The sequence below is a fragment of the Hemitrygon akajei genome, chromosome 11 (genome assembly GCF_048418815.1).
Source record: "Hemitrygon akajei chromosome 11, sHemAka1.3, whole genome shotgun sequence".
Taxonomy (NCBI): Eukaryota; Metazoa; Chordata; class Chondrichthyes; order Myliobatiformes; family Dasyatidae; genus Hemitrygon; species Hemitrygon akajei.
In genome coordinates, this window is record NC_133134.1 from 49,850,212 (window position 1) to 49,870,282 (window position 20,071).

At 37.8% G+C, this 20,071-nt stretch overlaps 2 protein-coding genes across 5 annotated transcripts in view; one reads left to right on the forward strand and one right to left on the reverse strand.

The window, feature by feature from the left end:
* Nucleotides 1-20,071, reverse strand: part of luc7l (LUC7-like (S. cerevisiae)) — a 134,937-nt gene that overhangs the window by 114,649 nt on the left and 217 nt on the right. For 2 of the 4 annotated variants that reach the window (XM_073060820.1, XM_073060822.1), the window contains exons 2-10: nucleotides 15,404-15,474; nucleotides 14,528-14,622; nucleotides 12,956-13,054; nucleotides 10,522-10,632; nucleotides 5,836-5,979; nucleotides 4,918-5,094; nucleotides 4,606-4,694; nucleotides 4,388-4,417; nucleotides 63-251 (exon numbers count right to left, since the gene is read on the reverse strand). In XM_073060820.1, coding sequence (XP_072916921.1) covers nucleotides 63-251; nucleotides 4,388-4,417; nucleotides 4,606-4,694; nucleotides 4,918-5,094; nucleotides 5,836-5,979; nucleotides 10,522-10,632; nucleotides 12,956-13,051 — 836 coding nt within the window. In that variant the 5' untranslated portion in view covers nucleotides 13,052-13,054; nucleotides 14,528-14,622; nucleotides 15,404-15,474. The remainder of the gene's footprint in view (nucleotides 1-62; nucleotides 252-4,387; nucleotides 4,418-4,605; nucleotides 4,695-4,917; nucleotides 5,095-5,835; nucleotides 5,980-10,521; nucleotides 10,633-12,955; nucleotides 13,055-14,527; nucleotides 14,623-15,403; nucleotides 15,475-20,071) is intronic. The other 2 variants (XM_073060819.1, XM_073060821.1) reach the window with 1 other exon arrangement.
* Nucleotides 19,674-20,071, forward strand: part of fam234a (family with sequence similarity 234 member A) — a 32,667-nt gene continuing 32,269 nt past the window's right edge. The window contains exon 1 of the mRNA XM_073060816.1: nucleotides 19,674-20,058. The gene's annotated coding sequence lies outside the window, so the exon portion shown is untranslated. The remainder of the gene's footprint in view (nucleotides 20,059-20,071) is intronic.

Sequence of the window (20,071 nt, forward strand, 5' to 3'; positions counted from 1 at the left end):
AACATCATGAGTTGGAATGATATTCCAGAAATTTAAAACTTCAATAACTTCATGAGTCTTACTTATGCTTTGAACTCCGGTCCCTGCTTTTCTCTCTTGAGCTGCGACAATGCCCTCTGCTGCGGCTATGTGAACGAGATCTGTGCCTGCGGCGTCTTTCTCGCTCTCTGGACCTGGACCTTGACCTAGACCTACGTCGCTCGTGAGCAGGAGAACTAGAGCGTCTCCGCCGGTGATCCCGTGACCTTGATCTGTAAATGTTTCAACCAATGGTTAACAGTAGTAAGATGGAGAACCACAATACACATTTCTAGCAACATGAAACAATTGAAGAGGAGGATAACAGTAGTCAGATTGAACCCTTGTGCATTGTAGTTTTTTACCTCAGTGTTTGATTATCTGCCAGCTAAACAAAGAAATTCAGTAGAAACAAACGACTGCAATGATGGACACAAAACATGCTGGAGGAACTGAGTGGGCCAAGCAGCATCCATTGAGATTTCATCCTGCCCAATGAAGGGTCTCAATGTGGAACAATGACTGTCCATTTCCCTCCATAAACACTGCCTCACCCACTGAGTTCCTCCAGCAGCTTGCATGTTGTTGAAAGAAATTTAGTATGGTCACTTACTGCTGGAAAGGTCAACCAATCAAAACTTCAGTAAATACTTAATAAGAAATTTACTTGCTCACATTTCCACTTGTTCAAAGACTTTGGCTTTGCACAAGACCCACAATTGTTAAAAATGTAAACACAAGCAAATATTTTGTGTAATGAATACTAAAATTGAGTAAAACATACAAATAGCCACTAGACTATTTCAACAATGTGTCTGACACTGGTTAATTGATGCTTATTTTAAAATAAATGCCAGGATTTTCCTCCTTGAATCTTCTGGTATAAGTACAACGGCTTGGAATGAAAATTTATTATTAGGATTCTAATGGTGGAAGCCTGTTCAGAAGAGTGAATACTGAAGAACGGAGAAGATAGTGCAGCAAACAGCAAGTCTTTTTATAGGTTCTCTCACCTTTGGCTGCATTTACACCTACAACAGTAGTTCACTAACATTTAATAATAAAGAATAGGAGGCTGTAACTTGTTCCATTACCTCTATGGTAACTCTTTGAAAGAGTCAACTGTAGTTCCACCACCTAACCCATACCTTGCCGTCCATACCTTTGCCAATTTTCCTTACAAAAGTTATCAATTTTGCTTCCTCCAATCTGTCAGGAGGTATATTCCAGAAAATAGAAACCTCTTCAAGTATTTTTCCTTTATTTTACTTTGGGAATGGATATTTCCTTTCCTTTATTAAGGAAATTATGAATCCTTGCCAAATTTCTTCAGCCTTTCCTGTCCTATGAAAATAACTTCAGTTTCTCTCTGCTTTCAAGAAAATCAATGTTCATCTTAAATTAAGACTGTGATTTATCTACTGTCATAGTAATCTTGATTATACCTCTTCCCACCCTGCTACTTGGAGAAAAAAAAACTATCACTTTACTCAGCTCCTCCATCTCTATCGCACCGCTGTTCTCAGGATGGAGCGATCTGACATATTCTCTTTCTTCCACATTATGTATGCGGCCCTCATCCTTCTCCAACATTTCTACACATTAGTCCTCATCCCAATCCTGTCGCCGTAACACGACTATGGTTCCCTTTAGTCTTAGCTATAGTCCCACAATCTACCACATCATTCTCCATAACTTCCATCACCTAAAACAGTAATTGCCACATTTTTGCCTACCCAACTCCGCCTTCCATAGATTATGTTCTACATGATTCCCTTGTCCACTCATTCCTTCCCACTGATCCTCCTGCTTGCACTTATCCTTGTAAGTAGGATTCATGCTACACCTGCCCCTACACAACCTCTGACCATCATCAGGGACCCCAAAAGTCCTTCCGGGTGAGGTGACAGCCTGTCGAGGTCAACTACAATATCTCATTCTCCTAGCACAGCAGCAGCTCATATTCTGTCTGAGCAGCCTTCATTTGATGGCATAAACATTAATTTTGTCTACCTTCTGGTAATGTCTCCCCCTTCCCCTTCTCTTTTTTCTGTTCCATATTCTGGCTCCCCCCTCACCCCTTCTCTTCTCCTCACCTGCCCCTTGATGTCCTTCCTCCTTCCTTTTCTTCTACTGTCCACTGCCCTCTCTGAAAAGATTGCTACTTCATCAGCCCTTTATCTCTTCCAGTTAATACTTCATTCCCTTCCACCACACAACAACCTGGTTTCAACAACACATGGTAGCTTGCACCACTTCTTCTCACCCAACCTTCTTATTCTGGCCTCAGTCCCTACCTTTCCAGTCCTGATGAAGGGCCATGGCTCGAAAAGTCAACTGTTTATTCCCCTCCATTGATGCTGCCTGATTTGCTGAGTTCCTCCAGCATTTTGTGCGCTTTGGTCAAGATTTCCAGAATCTCGTGTTAGCAGATTTACCCTGCTTTTCTCAGTGAGCCAGAGTAGAACATAGAACAGTACAGCACATTACAGGCCCTTTGGCCCACAATGTTGTGCAGACCCTCAAACCCTGCCTCCCATATAACCCCTCACCTTAAATTCCTCCATATACCTGTCTAGTAGTCTCTTAAACTTCACTAGTGTATCTGCCCCCACCGACTCAGGCAGTGCATTCCACGCACCAACTACTCTGAGTGAAAAACCTTCCTCTAACATCCCCCTTGAACTTCCCTCCCCTTACCTTAAAGCCATGTCCTCTTGTACTGAGCAGTGGTGCCCTGGGGAAGAGGCACTGGCTGTCCACTCTGTCTATTTCCTCGTAATATCTTGTACACCTCTATCATGTCTCCTCTCATCCTCCTTCTCTCCAAAGAGTAAAGCCCTAGCTCCCTTAATCTCTGATCATAATCCATACTCTCTAAACCAGGCAGCATCCTGGTAAATCTCCTCTGTACCCTTTCCAATGCTTCCACATCCTTCCTATAGTGAGGCGACCAGAACTGGACACAGTACTCCAGGTGTGGCCTAACCAGAGTTTTATAGAGCTGCATCATTACATCGCGACTCTTAAACTCTATCCCTCGACTTATGAAAGCTAACACCCCATAAGCTTTCTTAACTACCCTATCTACCTGTGAGGGATCTGGGGGGGGACATGTACCCCCAGATCCCTCTGCTCCTCCACACTACCAAGTATCCTGCCATTTACTTTGTACTCTACCTTTATTTAGAAGTATTAGCACATACATATATAGCAGCACAATAGATACTTATAACAGCAGCAGGTGGCAAACACAGCAGAGAAAAGTTTGAGGAATAGCTCGGAAGAATCTGGTACAGGTATCCTGGAATGCAGAAACAAAAGAGATAAAGGTCTCAGGATCAACCCACATAAAATGCAGGAGAAATTCAACAGGTCAACCAGCATCTATGAAGGAAAATGAACACAGTGTCATGGCCTAGAATCCCAAATTGTAGATTTGCAGATAGATAAAGAAGTTGGCAGTACTGAGAGTTCCATGTCTTTTTAAAAGTTGGTTCATAAATACCTGTATCCTTATGAAAACGGGACAAGAGTCAAGATAGATCAATGCTGCCAGCTATCTGGAACCATCAAGTTCTCACACAGTGTTCCTGAAGGCCAAGCCTTCACCCCACAAGCTCTCCCCTGACCATTCCACCTGCCTGCAGGTGCTTTCTGATATTCCTACCATCACGTTATGCTCTTTAAAGGTAAAACATGCAACACAAATAACTGGGGAAAGATCTCACTTTTCCTCGCAATTCAAAATTTAAAAACACGTGCTTTCAAGTTTTATATGGAACCATAAGATAGTTTCAAACTTATACATTTTGTTGAACACAAACCAAATGGTTCAAATTAGGATATTGCAAACATATTGCTGGTTTTACCACTGTTGGGACTTCAATCTTTAATTTTCTCTTAATAACATTTTAGAAAAAGAAAAACATCTCAAATTTTCATGACGTGAAATTTCTATCTCTGTTGATACGTGTAGGGAAATACTGTAAAATGTCCGTATCCAATCTAAAAAAAATCTATTCAGTGGCACGATTAAAGCATGTGAAGTATTAAATCAAATGTTAAATAGATTTATTCAAATACAATTTACTGAATGTGTTATTTTTATTTTTCCTTAAAAAAAAACACCAAATGAGATAAATCTTTTTTAAAAAGGCAAACTGAAATTTCTGGAAGTGCATGATGGGAAGTCAAAAAAACATAGGAACTTTTTCCAATCAGTACCTTTCGCAATAAAAACTGATACATCAAACTTTCAATGCAAGTACAATACCAAAACAAAAGGTTATGAGAAATTTTAAAGCTAAAGTTCTTCCTTCACGTGATTAAGAATAACAAACTTTATTTTATAACACAATAAACCTACCGCTTATGATCCCTGCTACGTGATCTGGACCTGCAAAACAATATTTAGTAGATTATAGAAACACAATAGATACCTATAGAACAAGATTTTGTATTTTAGTTGCTTTGAAAATACATTTAAGACCGATTATTAATCAGAATGCATTAAACTGAAACCACTGCTCTAAAGAGAATTAAGTCTTAATTGGTATTCAGTGGTATGTGTGCAATTTATCTTACTTTCTTTTCATCCTCTCTTCTTTCTCTCTTTCTTCTCTTCGCTTTAATCGTTCTTGATTCCTTCTTTCTTGTTTCTCTGCAACAATTTTCTATAATTCCAAATGGAGGAATAAATAAAACTGCAGGAGCATTCATCTTGATTACTAGTTAAAAATGACTAGTTTTATCTATAAAAAGCAACATATTAAAATAATTTCCAATATTGTGGCCAAACATAAATGGAGGAAAATATTTGCATTATAGAAACCTTGCGCCCAGAACATGTACTTCTACAGTTCTTTGAAGTATTTTCTAATACAAGTTAAAAAATACCTTTAGGTGATCTAGCTTCTCTCGTATTTGAATGAATCCCAAGTGCAGCTTGCCTCCAAAATGATCAGCAAGTCGACGATCATTATCATGAAGACCGAGGTACGCAGAACAAATTTCACAGACACGCAGTTTCTGTTGCTGGAAGCTAGAAGCAGGCATTGAATTCCTATATTCATCCTAAGCATAACAAACAATGAACAAACATCTTTAATATCAAAACACCAAATTTAACAATTAAAAATTACATACATACCAGTGATTAGCTCATTGACATAAATACTCCATCTACTCAATATCAACTATTTCTCTGAGTATTATCTTTCTGCATGACTTTTCTAAATTCCCTTCTCCATAAAGCATTTGTCTTATATTAAGCTTCAAATATTTCCTCAGATTTCTCAGCCCGTGTCAAATTTTCCCTAATTGTTTCTATATTTAATTGTGACCTATGCGCAGTGGGACATCAATGAGAAATTTTCAGTAATGATTTCCAAACAGGAATTAATGCAAGAACATTTTAATCAAAGGGCACTGGCAAGTTAGTAATCTTAAAACATGCATCAAATTTCCAAGTTTTCCAACAAGCATGGCTTTTCCCTGGTATCCATTATTAACTATATTACGTCAATGCTTTGTTTTAAAAACTATTTTTGTCCTACATCTCGATGCTTGTGAGACTCTGGTTGCCCATGTCCCAGTAACTGACTGCATGTATGAAAAAAATCACTTAAAGTACCAGCAAAAATGGTAGAAAATCTCAATGTGCATGCATGACGGTTGGATTACAAGCTACCAAAAGCAATAACTACTGGCCACTAGAAATTTAAATATGAAATCTCAAATATTCCAAATTGGCTACAGCAATTTCATGTGGAATCAGTGCATTAACACACACTTGTTAAAAAAATAAAGCAGTACCTCTGCTTCCCTCTTTTTTGTTCGCACTCTTTCTACTTCCTGCATGACTTTCTGAGATTCTTCTACATTTCCTTCAGCTCCAAGTTGTTCAGCTTTAGCCAAAAGCTTTCCTATTTCTTCATTCAGCTCATGTACTTTTTCTGCCTGTAAATAGAATACATCTGTATTTGTTATCGAACCGAAGATAAAGGAAAGACACATATGAAGCCAAGCTAACGCTGCATATTTGTACATCAAATTTTCATGAAGTAACTGGAATCAGAAAAAAAATCCCACGTTTGCAATTAGAGGCACATTTGGAGCAGACTCAAGAAAACATGTTAGATGTTAATGCTTATTAAAAAGATGATGGCTTTGGTCTCATTTACTCAAGAACTGTAAAAGTTACAACTGATCTGGTGACATTTCTGTAATTTTTCCAAACTCAACTAGTGCTGAACAACACTGATTTTAGGCAAGCTAACTTAATTTAGTTCAATACACAGCCAAAAATGTTAAACATCTTGTGTTTATATTTTAGCCAGTTACAAAAGGCATTGTACAAATCTGTGTTTATTGAAACATTCTACAATATAATAATACTCACACTAAAAGTTTCAAAATTAGGCTCTATGACCTTTCATTTGACAGGTATCACAATTTAGATAACAACTGTAATTGAGATACAGGCAAAAATATGGAAAAACCTAATTTACTTTTATTAATTGTAATCAGTAATTATCAACTGGCATAGTTAATCAGTCTTCAGAGAGAACATCTTATTGTCACGTGAAATATTTGATACTTTATTAAAACAACTAAAGCATGTTCTTTAATAATATTTTGCTGTATTTTATCTAAATAATGATTTTTTTTGGTAGATTGCAGTTTATAGCTGCAATTTGAGGGAGGTGATTGGCTTAATTCACAGACCATTAACTAATCCAAACCACATTATGGTTGAGGACTGGGTAGTTAAGTGACAAAATCTGGGAGCACCTGACAGCGGTCAGATACCTCAAGTGGGTGAAATGAGCCAAGTGGCAAAAAGCAGTTGAAAAGTACAGGCAATTAGCAGATTCTACAAAATCAGCACTTCTGGTTAAGACTTGATATTGCAGAATCTTCGATGTAACTAGAACCTTGCTTATAAAATCTAAATATACTCTAAAACTGTGTCTCCAACATTACAATCCAGGATAGAGGGAAGGTTTGGCAAAGAACAATCACTGACAGTGAGGGGGTGGATCAATAAAGATGAAATGTTAAAAACGTCAATCTTCACAGAGTAAGATGGACTTGCCAGCAGTGACTTGGGTAGAACCCTTTAAATAATACCAAAGTTGCCTCAACCTTCTGGTCCAGATTTGCTTCAATATTCTCAATGACACTGTATGTCAATTACGTAGAACTTTAAGACTGTCATCTAAAGACAATCTATGCTATAAATTCCTCCCAATTTCTTATATATATACACACACACACACACACACATATATATATATATATATACACACACATATATATACATACATATATATATACATACATACATACACACACACACACTTCAATGCAGTCACTGCACCTTCTTTGAAACAGCAAGGATTTTACTCTCAGGAACAGAGTAAGTAAATATAAGCTGTGTTACTTTATGTAATCATAACTAAAAGTCAATTTTTTAAAGATGTAAAGTAGAATGATTTTGTCAAAAAGAAAATTGCTGAAGAATGCAAAGTAGTAAGGACTGCAATTGTTAAAGTAAAAGCACATGAATGCATTCTTAACACCATAAAATTCCCTAGATGATCTATGATCTTTAACCTGTTAAAACCCCAGGGTTCATATTTTCTGTGGACAATCACTTTAAATTTAATGTCAGGAGAATGAGACTGGCTGTTGGACACTGTTTGGGGAGGGGGTGGAGAGAGGTGGGTGGGAAGAGAGATTGATGTTCTGGTTTCTCTACATTGTTTACATTTCCACAAGGATACTTGCCTGCTTGTAAAGTTCTTACAGAGAGAGGAGGGCAGAGCAGGTTGATGGACAGCTGGTGTCCAACATGTGGAGATAAATACCAGGTCCGCTGATACACACAGTTTCGGATGCTGAACGAGCTTTGTTGCACCCACAGGAAGGTGGGGTTTTTGGAGGATCGATTTGGGGAAATCAATCACTAGCTCTCGCAGTGTAAAAAGGTGTGACTGGTGGGGAATTATCTGTGTCCACCCTTGCCTGGGTGATAGTTCCATCACTGAAGAATGGTTGCACGTATTATGGTCATAGTCGGTGTCTACAACAGGATTTCGGAAGACAATGGGAAGATGGACGGCATCAGCTCACCTCCCACCTCTCTCTCTCTCTCTAACGTTACTCAACTACCTCCCTCGAACTGAACTCTCTTCCTCTCTTCATCAACGTAAGACTATATCCATCCACCCCTAGGTTTGAAAGAGCCTAGTTTTGTATGTGTCCTTGCTAACCTGTTTCAAATATCTACATTTATAGTACTGTATTGCATAGTTACTAATAAACACTATTAGTTAATAGCAATACCAGACTCCCAAGTGTTTTCCATTTCTGCTGGTTCTTTAACCCGTCACGGGGTACGTGACAAAATTGTTTCAAACCTAGGGGTGGATGGATATAGTCTTACGAAGAGAGTTCAGTTCAGTTCGAGGTAGTTAGTTGAGTAATGTTGGGGGGAGGGGGAGGGGGGAGGGGGAGGGGGAGAGGGAGAGGGAGAGGGAGAGGGAGAGGGAGAGGGAGAGGGAGAGGGAGAGGGAGGGGGAGAGGGAGGGGGAGAGGGAGGGGGAGAGGGAGGGGGAGAGGGGGAGAGGGAGAGGGAGAGGGAGAGGGAGAGGGAGAGGGAGAGGGAGAGGGAGAGGGAGAGGGAGAGGGAGAGGGAGAGGGAGAGGGAGAGGGAGAGGGAGAGGGAGAGGGAGAGGGAGAGGGAGAGGGAGAGGGAGAGGGAGAGGGAGAGGGAGAGGGAGAGAGAAAGAGAAAGAGAAAGAGGGTGAGGTGAGCTGATGCTGTCGATCTTCCTGTTGTCTTCTGAAATCCTGTTGTAGACACCGACTATGACCATAACACGTGCGACCGTTCTTCAGTGATGGAACTATCACCCAGGCAAGGGTGGACACACAAATAATTCCCCCACCGGTCACACCTTTTTACACTGCGAGAGCCACTTATTGATTTCCCCGAATCGATCCTCCAAAAACCCCACCTTCCTGTGGGTGCAACAAAGTTCGTTCAGCGTCCGAAACCGTGTGTCTGTCTGTGTATCAGCGGACCTGGTATTTATCTCCACGTGTTGGACACCAGCTGTCCATCAACCTGCTCCGCCCTCCTCTCTCTGTAAGAACTTTACAAGCAGGCAAGTGTCCTTGTGGGAAGGTAAACAGCTTGTAGAGAAACCATAACATCAATCTTTAGAGCAGTTTCTGTCTCTCTCTCTCTCACTACGTTGGACACCTCCCTCTCTCTCTCTCTTTGTAACAGTTCAGTGTCCAAAAACCAGTCTCATTCTCTGGACATTTTAAAGTGATTGTCCACAGAAAATATGAACCCTAGGGGTACATAACAAACCAAAAGTTTGCAGAGGAAATAAAAGGTTACATTTCACATTAAAGTTACTGTTAAAGGAAGACACAGTAGTGTAGCAGTTAGCTTTAGGCTTTACAGCGCCAAAGATCTGAAGATCTAGGTTCAATTTCCACCACTGTCTGTAAAGAGTTTGAATGTCTGCCCTATGACTGTAGAGTTTCCTCCGGGTGCTTCAGTTTCTTCCTACATTCCAAAGACATGTGGGTTAGAGTTGGTAAGTTGTGTTGGTGCCAGATGTGTGGCAACACTCGTGGGCTGCCCCCAGCACAAACCTAAGACTGTGTTGATCATTGATGCAATTGATGCATTTCACTGTATGTTTTGATGTGCATGAAACAAATAAAGCTAATCCATCTTAATTTTATCTTATTTTGGAAAAGCAGAAAGTAGGCTACACCTAATGTCTTCTCAAAGACTCAAAATAGTTCATTTTCATGAAAATTTCCAAGAACTTTCATCTTTGTTACCAATGTAAGGAAAAATAATGCTTGATTGCAAAACACTGAAACCAAGTCTGCTTTTGGGCAGAGCAGACTTTGGAATTTGCAAGTCAGTATTGCAGTCACATTTCTGTAAGCCCTTGTTGGATCCAAACAAAGATATTGATCGTGTATCCAAATCAGGATGTCTAAATGTGAATAATAGGGAGCAACTTTTTTTAAAAAAAATAAGCATACTGACCACTTCATCTTGCAATATTAAGAAGTCTAACAACAGAAGAGAACTTTTCCCCTTGGCAATATACATTCCCAGAATAAGTTTATCTGGTTAAATATAAAATCTGGAATTAATCTGGAAAAGCCATGACTGTCCATGCTGCAATTTTCTAGATGAAAAACTCAGAAGTACAACACAGAAAAAGATCCCTCAGATCAAGTCCATGGCAACCATCAACCATCCATTAATAGATTCAGTTATGTCCAAAGAATATTGGATTAACTCTGCTTGAATTCCTTCCACAACAAAAAATTAATTTTTAAAATCATATTCATTGACTGGGTTCAACTCCCCTCTCTTTTTGACATAATCACCAAATTTATAATTCAGATGAAGGGAATACAGGAATCTACATTCGAGCTAAGTAAATGGCAAATATACCTTAGCAGCTACTTCAGCACTTATTTCTTCTTGTGTTTCTGCCAAGCGCTTCTTGGCAATATCTGTTCTTCTATCACAGTCAACGATGAAACTTTCAAGATGCTCCATAGCCTACAAAATGATAATGACAATTTTACTCAAAATCATTGTGAAACTTTTAAATTTTAGATAGCCCCATCATACTTCTGAATTCCCCACATATATTTTCTTGTTTAATAGCTTTTCTCATTTCAACCTTTGCTGTGCCTACTGGCACAAGTCTGCATAAATGCATTAGGTAAATTTTACAAACTTACCCAAAAGAGCCATGCTGCATTATGCCTTTTTTAGATTCAAATTCTATATCCCTATTCTCTTCAAACTCCAGTTATTTTGTTGTTCCTAGCATAGACTTTAAGATTGTCATCTATAAATGTAAAGAATGTTCATTCTAAATGGTCTCTAGCTGTGGTTCCCAATACAATTGTCTTACATTTTATTCACAGACTACGCTCTATTTGCTCCAGCACTAAGCTACTACCCCCCCGTTTGCATTCTTCCTCTTCCATTTCAAAAATCTTAATACCATTAATTTTGTAAGAATTTTTTAAACATAAAAAGAGTAACCAATCTTCAAAATAGTACGATGTTACAGTTAAGACAGAGGAGGTCTTATATTTATCATGTTGGGTGAGAACAGGCAAAGCACAACTACAGAACAGTTTTAAAGCACTCCCCCTTGTGATCCCCTCAGTAACTGCATCTGTAAAAAATCAACCATACTTTTAAGAGTTCCCAGTTGTGCAGTACAATTGGCTTCAATTTGTCAGAAGATGCAAAAGAAATATGAAACAGAAACAATAGGACAAGCAAATCACCACTTTGGAACATTTATCCTCATTAGAAATTAGGGTCAGAGTTTAAAGTTGACTCCAATAAAACAATCTGATTGCTGAAAAGATAATGTAATACAAAACTATACAACAGATCTTGCTTACTGGAAGCATACAACTATAATCTGCTGTAGAATAAGTCCTTAAGCAATCTAGAAGTCATAGAATATTGAATGTAATTAAATCTGGTCACTTTTTGATAATTACCCCCAGTTCTATTAAACACATTAGTTTTATTCAGTTTTTCTCATGGCAAGTTGAAGATATACCATCTCATGTTAAGTAAAATATTACAAATTATTAGCAACAATTAGTAAACAATTTGGTTTCAGCTTATATGCATTTATGTTGAAACCCTGATTATGAATAATTACTTTTCTTTAAGATGTCTGAAATGAACAGTAAGGGTAAAGTAAAGCTGAAGGTGACAGCTAAAGGGTTCCAGGATGCAGGAAACTATATACTTTTTACACAGAACCATAGTTGTAGCACATATGCAGACAAAATGCAATAAAGATGGGAGTGAATGATTAAAGCGATAAGCCAAGTAGACAAATTGCTTCTAGGATCCAAACACTTTATTTGAAGTGAAGCAGTAATTCACTTTACTTCTTCTGATTTAAGATGCTGCATTCAGAAAGCAAATGCAGGTGATCAATGATGAGCACCAGCCTGAAGTCCACAGAAGTGAAGCTGAGCTTCCACCCCTTACCACTTAAATTCACCTCACTCTCAACTTCCTCTCTGTGGCCTCCTGCACTATTTTAACAATACCCCAAGGAACAACACCTCATCTTTGGTCAGAGTGTGTCACAGCATTTTGGATACAACATTGGTATATTTACCCTTAGATAACTCACTCTTTCTGCTTGTATCAGAAATGACCATTTCTGGCCGACTTTGTCCAGGTCACGTCACCAAGGAGCACAGAGTGATACTTTGTGAAGAGTGCAAATTTCACTCTATTCATGTAACGATGATTACCAACCTTTCATCATTGGACCTTTCTGATAAAGGTCATCATCCCAAAACATTAACTCAATTTCTCCAGGTGCTACCTCACTGGCTGAAGCAGCGCCAGATTTCCTTCTCTTAGTTCAGATATGCAGCTTTTTCTTTTCAATTGTATTATCAGAATCAGCATGAGTAATCAGCCAGTTATAATTTCATTATTACATTAATAGTGATTTGATGAAGCTCAATTACTACCCAAGTCATTTAAAGCAGTTGAAAGACTGAATTCATAAGATAGGCTATATTTTTTATGTAAAGAAAGCAGATTTTAATAAATGAGTCAATTGAAAATTCCTACAAAAATGCACCATTAATGACATTAGCCTTACAAAGTCTGATTTAAACATATAAACCTCAGCTTGTTATGCTGTTAGCAGCAAGTTCTGTGCTGATTTGGAAATTATGCAAACTAACACTATTAAGTTTGATACATCTCATATTAGCAGTGAAAATAAAAGTACAGTAAGAGGCAAAGATTGATGAGCTTTTTCCTCATTATCCATTAGAAAAGTATAATCAAATAATTCACACTCAATCAAGTAACTTACATCAAGTTCAAAGAATAAATCTCGTTCTTTTGCAGCAATTTCATAATCAGCTCTCAAAGCGAGGTCATGAATCTTTGTGCATTCTCCCAGGTCCATACGCTAGTAAACAGAACATTTTGAGTGGAACCACAATATTCAAAAATTCAAAAACAATGTCTTTTAAATGCAAGGTGCAGTATTTTGTTAAAACAATGCGCTAACCATTGCAATTCCCAATTAATTTAAGGCTTAATACTTTTTAAAAAGTAAAATTAAAAGTTCAAAAATTTACCAGGTTTATAAGATCCAAAATACTAACTACACGTTAATAATAAATTCTTTAAAAATATCAACACCTTAGTATAGCCTTGCAGCTTAACCATTTACACCAAAACACCTGAACCCTACAGTGCATTTTATCTGTTCTACTGAATTCAAAAAGTTAAGACTGATTAGTTCAACTGTTCATAAAAAGTATCAATGAACATCCTGCAAAATTTTAGTCTGGTGTATTCAATTAAAAATTATCCTGCCCAAAGAATGCTATATTATGCCCCAGGGTGGACATGGAGAGTATGTTTCCAATAGTGAGAGAGTCTAGGACCAGAGGGCACAGCCTCAGAATAGAAGGATACCCCTTTGGAAAGGAGATGAAGAATTTATTTAGCTAGAGGGTTGTAAATCTATGGAATTCATTGCCACAGATGGCTGTGGAGGCCAAGGATGCTGATATTACTGAATGCTGCCTGCTTTAAATACCTTTGTATTTATATGGAGTTGGAAATTTCATTCAGACAAAATTGCAATTTACTGACAGCAATGCTTACTAAGCAACTTATAGTGAAGTCTATTACAGACCATAAATTTATTTTTGCTTGAAAGAAATTATGGTTATATTACTTTTTATTTGTTAAACAAATTAAATCCCTTAACGTTTACACTATTTTGTCCAATAAATTATAGGGAATAGGTAAAGCATGACCTCACACAGAAATGAAAACATACTGTACCCCTAACCTGTTCAAGAACATGACAATAGTATGGCCTCAAATTGTTACAGTTTAATGTATACTCAGGGAATCAAAATGAGATCTCAAAATACACTCTTGATTTTACATTGATACTTTCGCATTTATACGGAAGAAGGCCTAATATTGGAATTGAATTTTTTTCAACTTGTCCTGTTTACACAAGAGTTGTGTGATTAGAGAATATACTGCAATCAGAGAAATTTGAAGCACAGATCATCCATTCTAAAAGCTGAGAACAGAAAGAAACCAGAAACAGTAACAGGAGAAAATCTGCATATAACCATCTGCATATGGTGGAAATCGAAGCAACACACACAAAATGCTGGTTGAACTCAGCAGGCCAGGCAGCATCTATGGAAAGAGAGTACAGTCGACGTTTCCAGGTGAGACCCTTCAGCAGGAAGGGCCTGATGAAGGGTCTTGGCGTGAAACTTCGACTCTACTCTCTTTCCATAGATGCTGCCTGGCCTGCTGAGTTCCTCCAGCATTTTGTGTGCTGTGTGAAAATACTGTTACTTTTTCTCATCTCCCAGACCAGTTAAAAAAAATTGAAACTACATACCGTTCCTGAAAGGATATCATGAGGACAGCAACCAAGAAGATGACTCTTGCAAACTCTATCATCTGAGAATTTCACACGTTGTCGTGTTGCATCTCCTGAAACAAGGCAGTTTAAAGCTAATGAGATCAAAATTGATCAAAATGACTCTTGAATAATTGGACATCATGAGGCCGTTTTTGAAGCAAATTAATGTACTATGGCTTCTTGCATGTAATAATGGGACTATTTCCTCATTTTACTGCAGAATGCAAAGGCTCTTTGGATAGTACACACACAATTCATTGCAACACCTTGGAAAAATATTCTTCTTAATCTTGGACCTCTGGAATGTGGTACTTTAATCATATTCTACAGAAATTCCAACAAAGGCATGCCTTTTTATAAACATTGCAAAATGTCAAAAAGATTACCCAAAGTAGGTTTAAGTACTTTAAGTGAATGATGGGCAGAGTCCACTTTTACTGACAGCACATGACAGCGTCCAACACTTTCAGAGACAAAAAACTCAGGTTAGGGTTTGAATATACAATGAGCGTCCAAAAGATACCACACAGCATTCGCAACCTTTGCGCCTCATCTGCAAAGAATTATACTTGCTGTAAAAAAAAAAGGTTTTCTGAGCCACACCATGTAGCAAGGTGTTCAAAGGAAAGGTAAAATGTAACTGGTGATAATTTTAATGATATTTTGTGTATATGATAAATGTGTAATATTTAAATATAATTTTTCTAGATCTGCAAGCATCCAAATACCATGTAGTGTTCCCACTGTATGCAGTTTATTTAGTCTAAACTATGTTGTTTATATTAATTACTTTTGAAAAGCAAACACTTTTTTTGATATTCATAACAGCTTTAAAAATTATTCATGACTCACGGCTCGATGAACATGAGGCTTTTCTGCAACTCCCTTGCAGATTGATGTAGGCAGGCAAAGATACATTGAACCTTTATAAATAAAACAAGGGGCCACAATTGTTCAGTTTGTATGAATAGAGATATGGGAAGCAAATTTCAAATGTAACTAAATAAAACATAACTGAGCTTCCTGTAAGAAATTGAAGTGCAAGCCATTAATTTGCACTACACTGTTAAAAGCCAAATTCCTACAAAAGGAACATCCAGATAATACCTAGTGCCTTTCAGTTCAGTACGGGAAACAGATGACAGAAATCAAACATTTGACAATCAGTGAAAGAACAAACTACTAATAATTGCAGTCATTTAACAAGTTAAAAATGGGAAGCATCATTGCTTGGTTTAATCTCCTTAAAATTACAGGTTTCTCTTGCCTTCTCAAAAAGGAAAAGAAACTGCAAGACCATTTTAAAAGTTTCATTTCACCAAACTATTTTGAAAGATATTACATTTAAAAGATACATAACCTTAAGGATTTTCTTCACTATTAAATCATGGAATAAAAATTCCTTTTAGAAGTTCTAAACAAAATGTTCAAATAAAATCAGATATTATCAACATAATTAAAAATTTTGTACCAAAGCATACACAACGCAATGTACGAGAGTAGTGAAAATAAATCAACAGTACCCATGTGTCCCATCACAGCAGAAAGAATTTTGCTATCAAAGAGAACAGAAAGATCACCATAGAAACTTCCAAAAGCAGTTTCCTCATACATATTTGCAGTGCTCACTTTTGACATTAAGAACATGATCTGCCAAATCTTTATGTGCATGACTTATTACACTGCAGTTATATTTTGCTTCCGAGTTTCAACAAGATGCAAATTCAAAGGGCTGCTGTTATTTACTAGAATTTAGTCCTGGGCATATTATTAAAGGACAACTTCAAGGCCAAAACCAAAGATGGTTTTTCTTCAAGTTTCATTAGTCTTGTTAAGTTTATTTTACTGGAGTAACAGATAAGTGTGGCAAAAAGAGGTAAAGCTTATCACATTTCACTCAATAGCAATTTTATTTTGGAAAATATTTGGGATTCTTGCTTCAACTCAAAGAAAGATCTTTCAAAGATTTTAACAAATTTTGCTTTCAATGTAACAGTAAGCAAACCTAATACACCGTGACATTGAACCAATATCATTTAATATGAAGTTTTCAGAAAAATATTTTACATCAGAATTTCTCAGTGTTGTCTGGAGATTCACATTACTGCACAACACTTTCTTATATTTTACACATTTTATTGATTAAGTACTAAAATAAAGAACATTCAGTGGACCTAATCAAAAGAATCTAAATTCATGAATATTTAAAATAAGTTAATGACAGGACACTTCCAACTTTTTTATTAATTGAATTATTTGTGTTTAAAGCATAAAATGTCTATCTGATGTTATAAAAATATGGAAAATCCAAACAAGATACAGGCCTTTGGGCCTCTTCTACTTAGAACAAGTATGAACCATATAGATAATGGCTCATCTTTTACTTCAATGCAACATTCTTGAAACAAACACCATACCCCTCCATTCTCCACATATTCAAACAGCTGTTAATCTGACTTGAATAGCCTCCAGTGTGGAACATGCCAAAGATTCACTATTCTCTAGATATTTCTGATCTCAGTATTGAATGATTCTTTTGTGTTGAAACTGGCTCTCAACTCTGGACGTCACAGCCAGAAACACAACCCCTGCATCTACTGTCAAACCCCACACGCGTTTTATTTGTTTCTATATTTTCCTGCATGAGTACAGACCCAAGCTGCATAAAATTTTCTATTTTTCAAAATCTTGCATTTTTTCTGCAGATCTTATTCCATCTGCCATGCCTTGCCCATTAAGTTGGGCTATCCACATCCTACCCATAGCCATCACTGCTACCTAGTTTCATCTCATCGACAAGACTTGATCCCCTCGTCCAAATTTATGAAAGACTGTGAACAATACCAATCCTGAAACAAACCATTAGTCATAGCCTGACAACACACTATTGACCTGCTTTTCATACCAGAGTATCATTCTCAATCAATTACTTGCTTAACATCCCTTTGACTGACACCCAACTGAAAGCTTTCTAAATCTCCAAGTAATATCTCATCCACTGGCTCCACTTGCTCTTATTCCTGATACAGGTACTAAGAATCGCAAGTTCTCTGAAGCATCAATATTCAGGCAAATATAGTATTTATTCAGAATTTGAATAAATCAGAAATGGATTCTGAATTTGGCTTGCCTGCAGAAGGCAGAGGGTCGTGGTGGAGGGAGTACATTCAGATTGGAGGGTTGTGACTAGTGGTGTCCCACAAGGATCTGTTCTGGGACCTCTACCTTTTGTGATTTTTATTAACGACCTGGATGTGGGGGTAGAAGGGTTGGTTGGCAAGTTTGCAGACGACACAAAGGTTGGCGGTGTTGTAGATAGCGTAGAGGATTGTCGAAGATTGCAGAGAGACATTGATAGGATGCAGAAGTGGGCTGAGAAGTGGCAGATGGAGTTCAACCCCGAGAAGTGTGAGGTGGTACACTTTGGAAGGACAAATTCCAAGGCAGAGTACAAAGTAAATGGCAGGATACTTGGTAGTGTGGAGGAGCAGAGGGATCTGGGGGTACATGTCCATAGATCCCTGAAAGTTGCTTCACAGGTAGATAGGGTAGTTAAGAAAGCTTATGGGGTGTTAGCTTTCATAAGTTGAGGGATAGAGTTTAAGAGACGCGATGTAATGATGCAGCTCTATAAAACTCTAGTTAGGCCACACTTGGAGTACTGTGTCCAGTTCTGGTCGCCTCACTATAGGAAGGATGTGGAAGCATTGGAAAGGGTACAGAGATTTACCAGGATGCTGCCTGGTTTAGAGAGTATGGATTACGATCAGAGATTAAGGGAGCTAGGGCTTTACTCTTTGGAGAGGAGGATGATGAGAGGAGACATGATAGAGGTGTACAAGATATTAAGTGGAATAGACAGAGTGGACAGCCAGTGCCTCTTCCCCAGGGCACCACTGCTCAGTACAAGAGGATATGGCTTTAAGGTAAGGGGAGGGAAGTTCGAGGGGGATGTTAGAGGAAGGTTTTTCACTCAGAGTGGTTGGTGCATGGAATGCACTGCCTGAGTCAGTGGTGCAGGCAGATACACTAGTGAAGTTTAAGAGACTACTAGACAGGTATATGGAGGAATTTAAGGTGGTGGGGTTATATGGGAGGCAGGGATTGAGGGTCGGCACAACATTGTGGGCTGAAGGGCCTGTAATGTGCTGTACTGTTCTATGTTCTATTTATCAATTATTATCATATATCATACAGAATAGTCCTAAATGCTTGCAATGGAAAAGGGACTTGAATTCTCTTGAACATTAAAAGGTTAGCAAGCAACAAATTCAGATAATAAAGATTAAAAATTGTCAGAAACCTGAAATAAGAACCAAAAAATGCCAAAGAAATACCAGGTAGATTAAGCAGTAATAAGTGGAAAGGGAGGGAAAAAAATAATAGCATTTCAGATTGAATATAAAATGTCTCTCTCTCTCCAGATACAACTTGACCTGCTGAGCACTTTAATATTCTTTACTTTTATTTCAAAATTCACACTTTGTTAGGATGAGTATCTACTTGTATCGTTTCATCTGTCTCTGTGAGTTTTTCAGTATTTTTGCCCCACTAACACGATGAACTGAGATCGAGACCTGGGAGTGGATCTAAGGACCCAATCTGGTTTGGAATGCTGCAGTTTGCTCCTATCATTTGCATGGTGTGTGTGTCTTCCTCAGCGCAGTAATTACGGTCTTTCTTTTTTAAAGTTGGGTTATTTGGGTTTCTTGCTTTGTGGCTACCTGTAAGCAAACAAATCTCAAAGTTTATAATTTATATACTCTTTGATAATGAATGTATTTTGAATCTTCACTGATCTCAGCTGTTTACTATAACAATTCCAATCTCTATGTCGTTTTACAAACAATCTTTCAAATGACACCAAAATTGCAAAACATAAGCTGCAGATTTTGGAAATGCAAAGTATAGAACATACTGGTACTACTTCAATCATCATCAGTGGTGAGAGAAACAGAAATGATCAGAACCAGGAAATGTTAGAAAAGTGTTTTCTAGCTTCTCTGAGCTCTAGTGAAAGATTATCCATCTGAAACATTACTCCTGGTTTCTCTATTCTCAAGTGCTGCCTGATCTACAGAATATTTACAGCTATTTATATTCCTGCAAGCTAACTCTACCTTCTCATTTAAAAATCTTGCTTTGGAACAAGTAACTCTAAATTCCGTAATTAATTTCAACCATTTTGTTCAGCCCGAATTTGTTATCTAAAATTGCACACAACTACAGTTTCGACACTAAAGGGAGGGTGTACCGTCTATGGCCTACGAGACGCACATTATTCCATGTGGCCTCCTCAGTCCGCTCATTTGTACAGGTCAGCTACAAGTTAGCCCAGACCCGACGGCCTTCGATTCGAGTGAAGAACACCTTGGGTACTGTTGTCTATTTTCCTCTTCATTACGACGAACTTGATGGACTTTATTTTTTTAACTAATTATTTGATTTTTTTTGAGACAAAATTGAATATGAAAGAAACAAGACACGACCTGATAGAAAAGTCACAGGTAAGATGTTCAT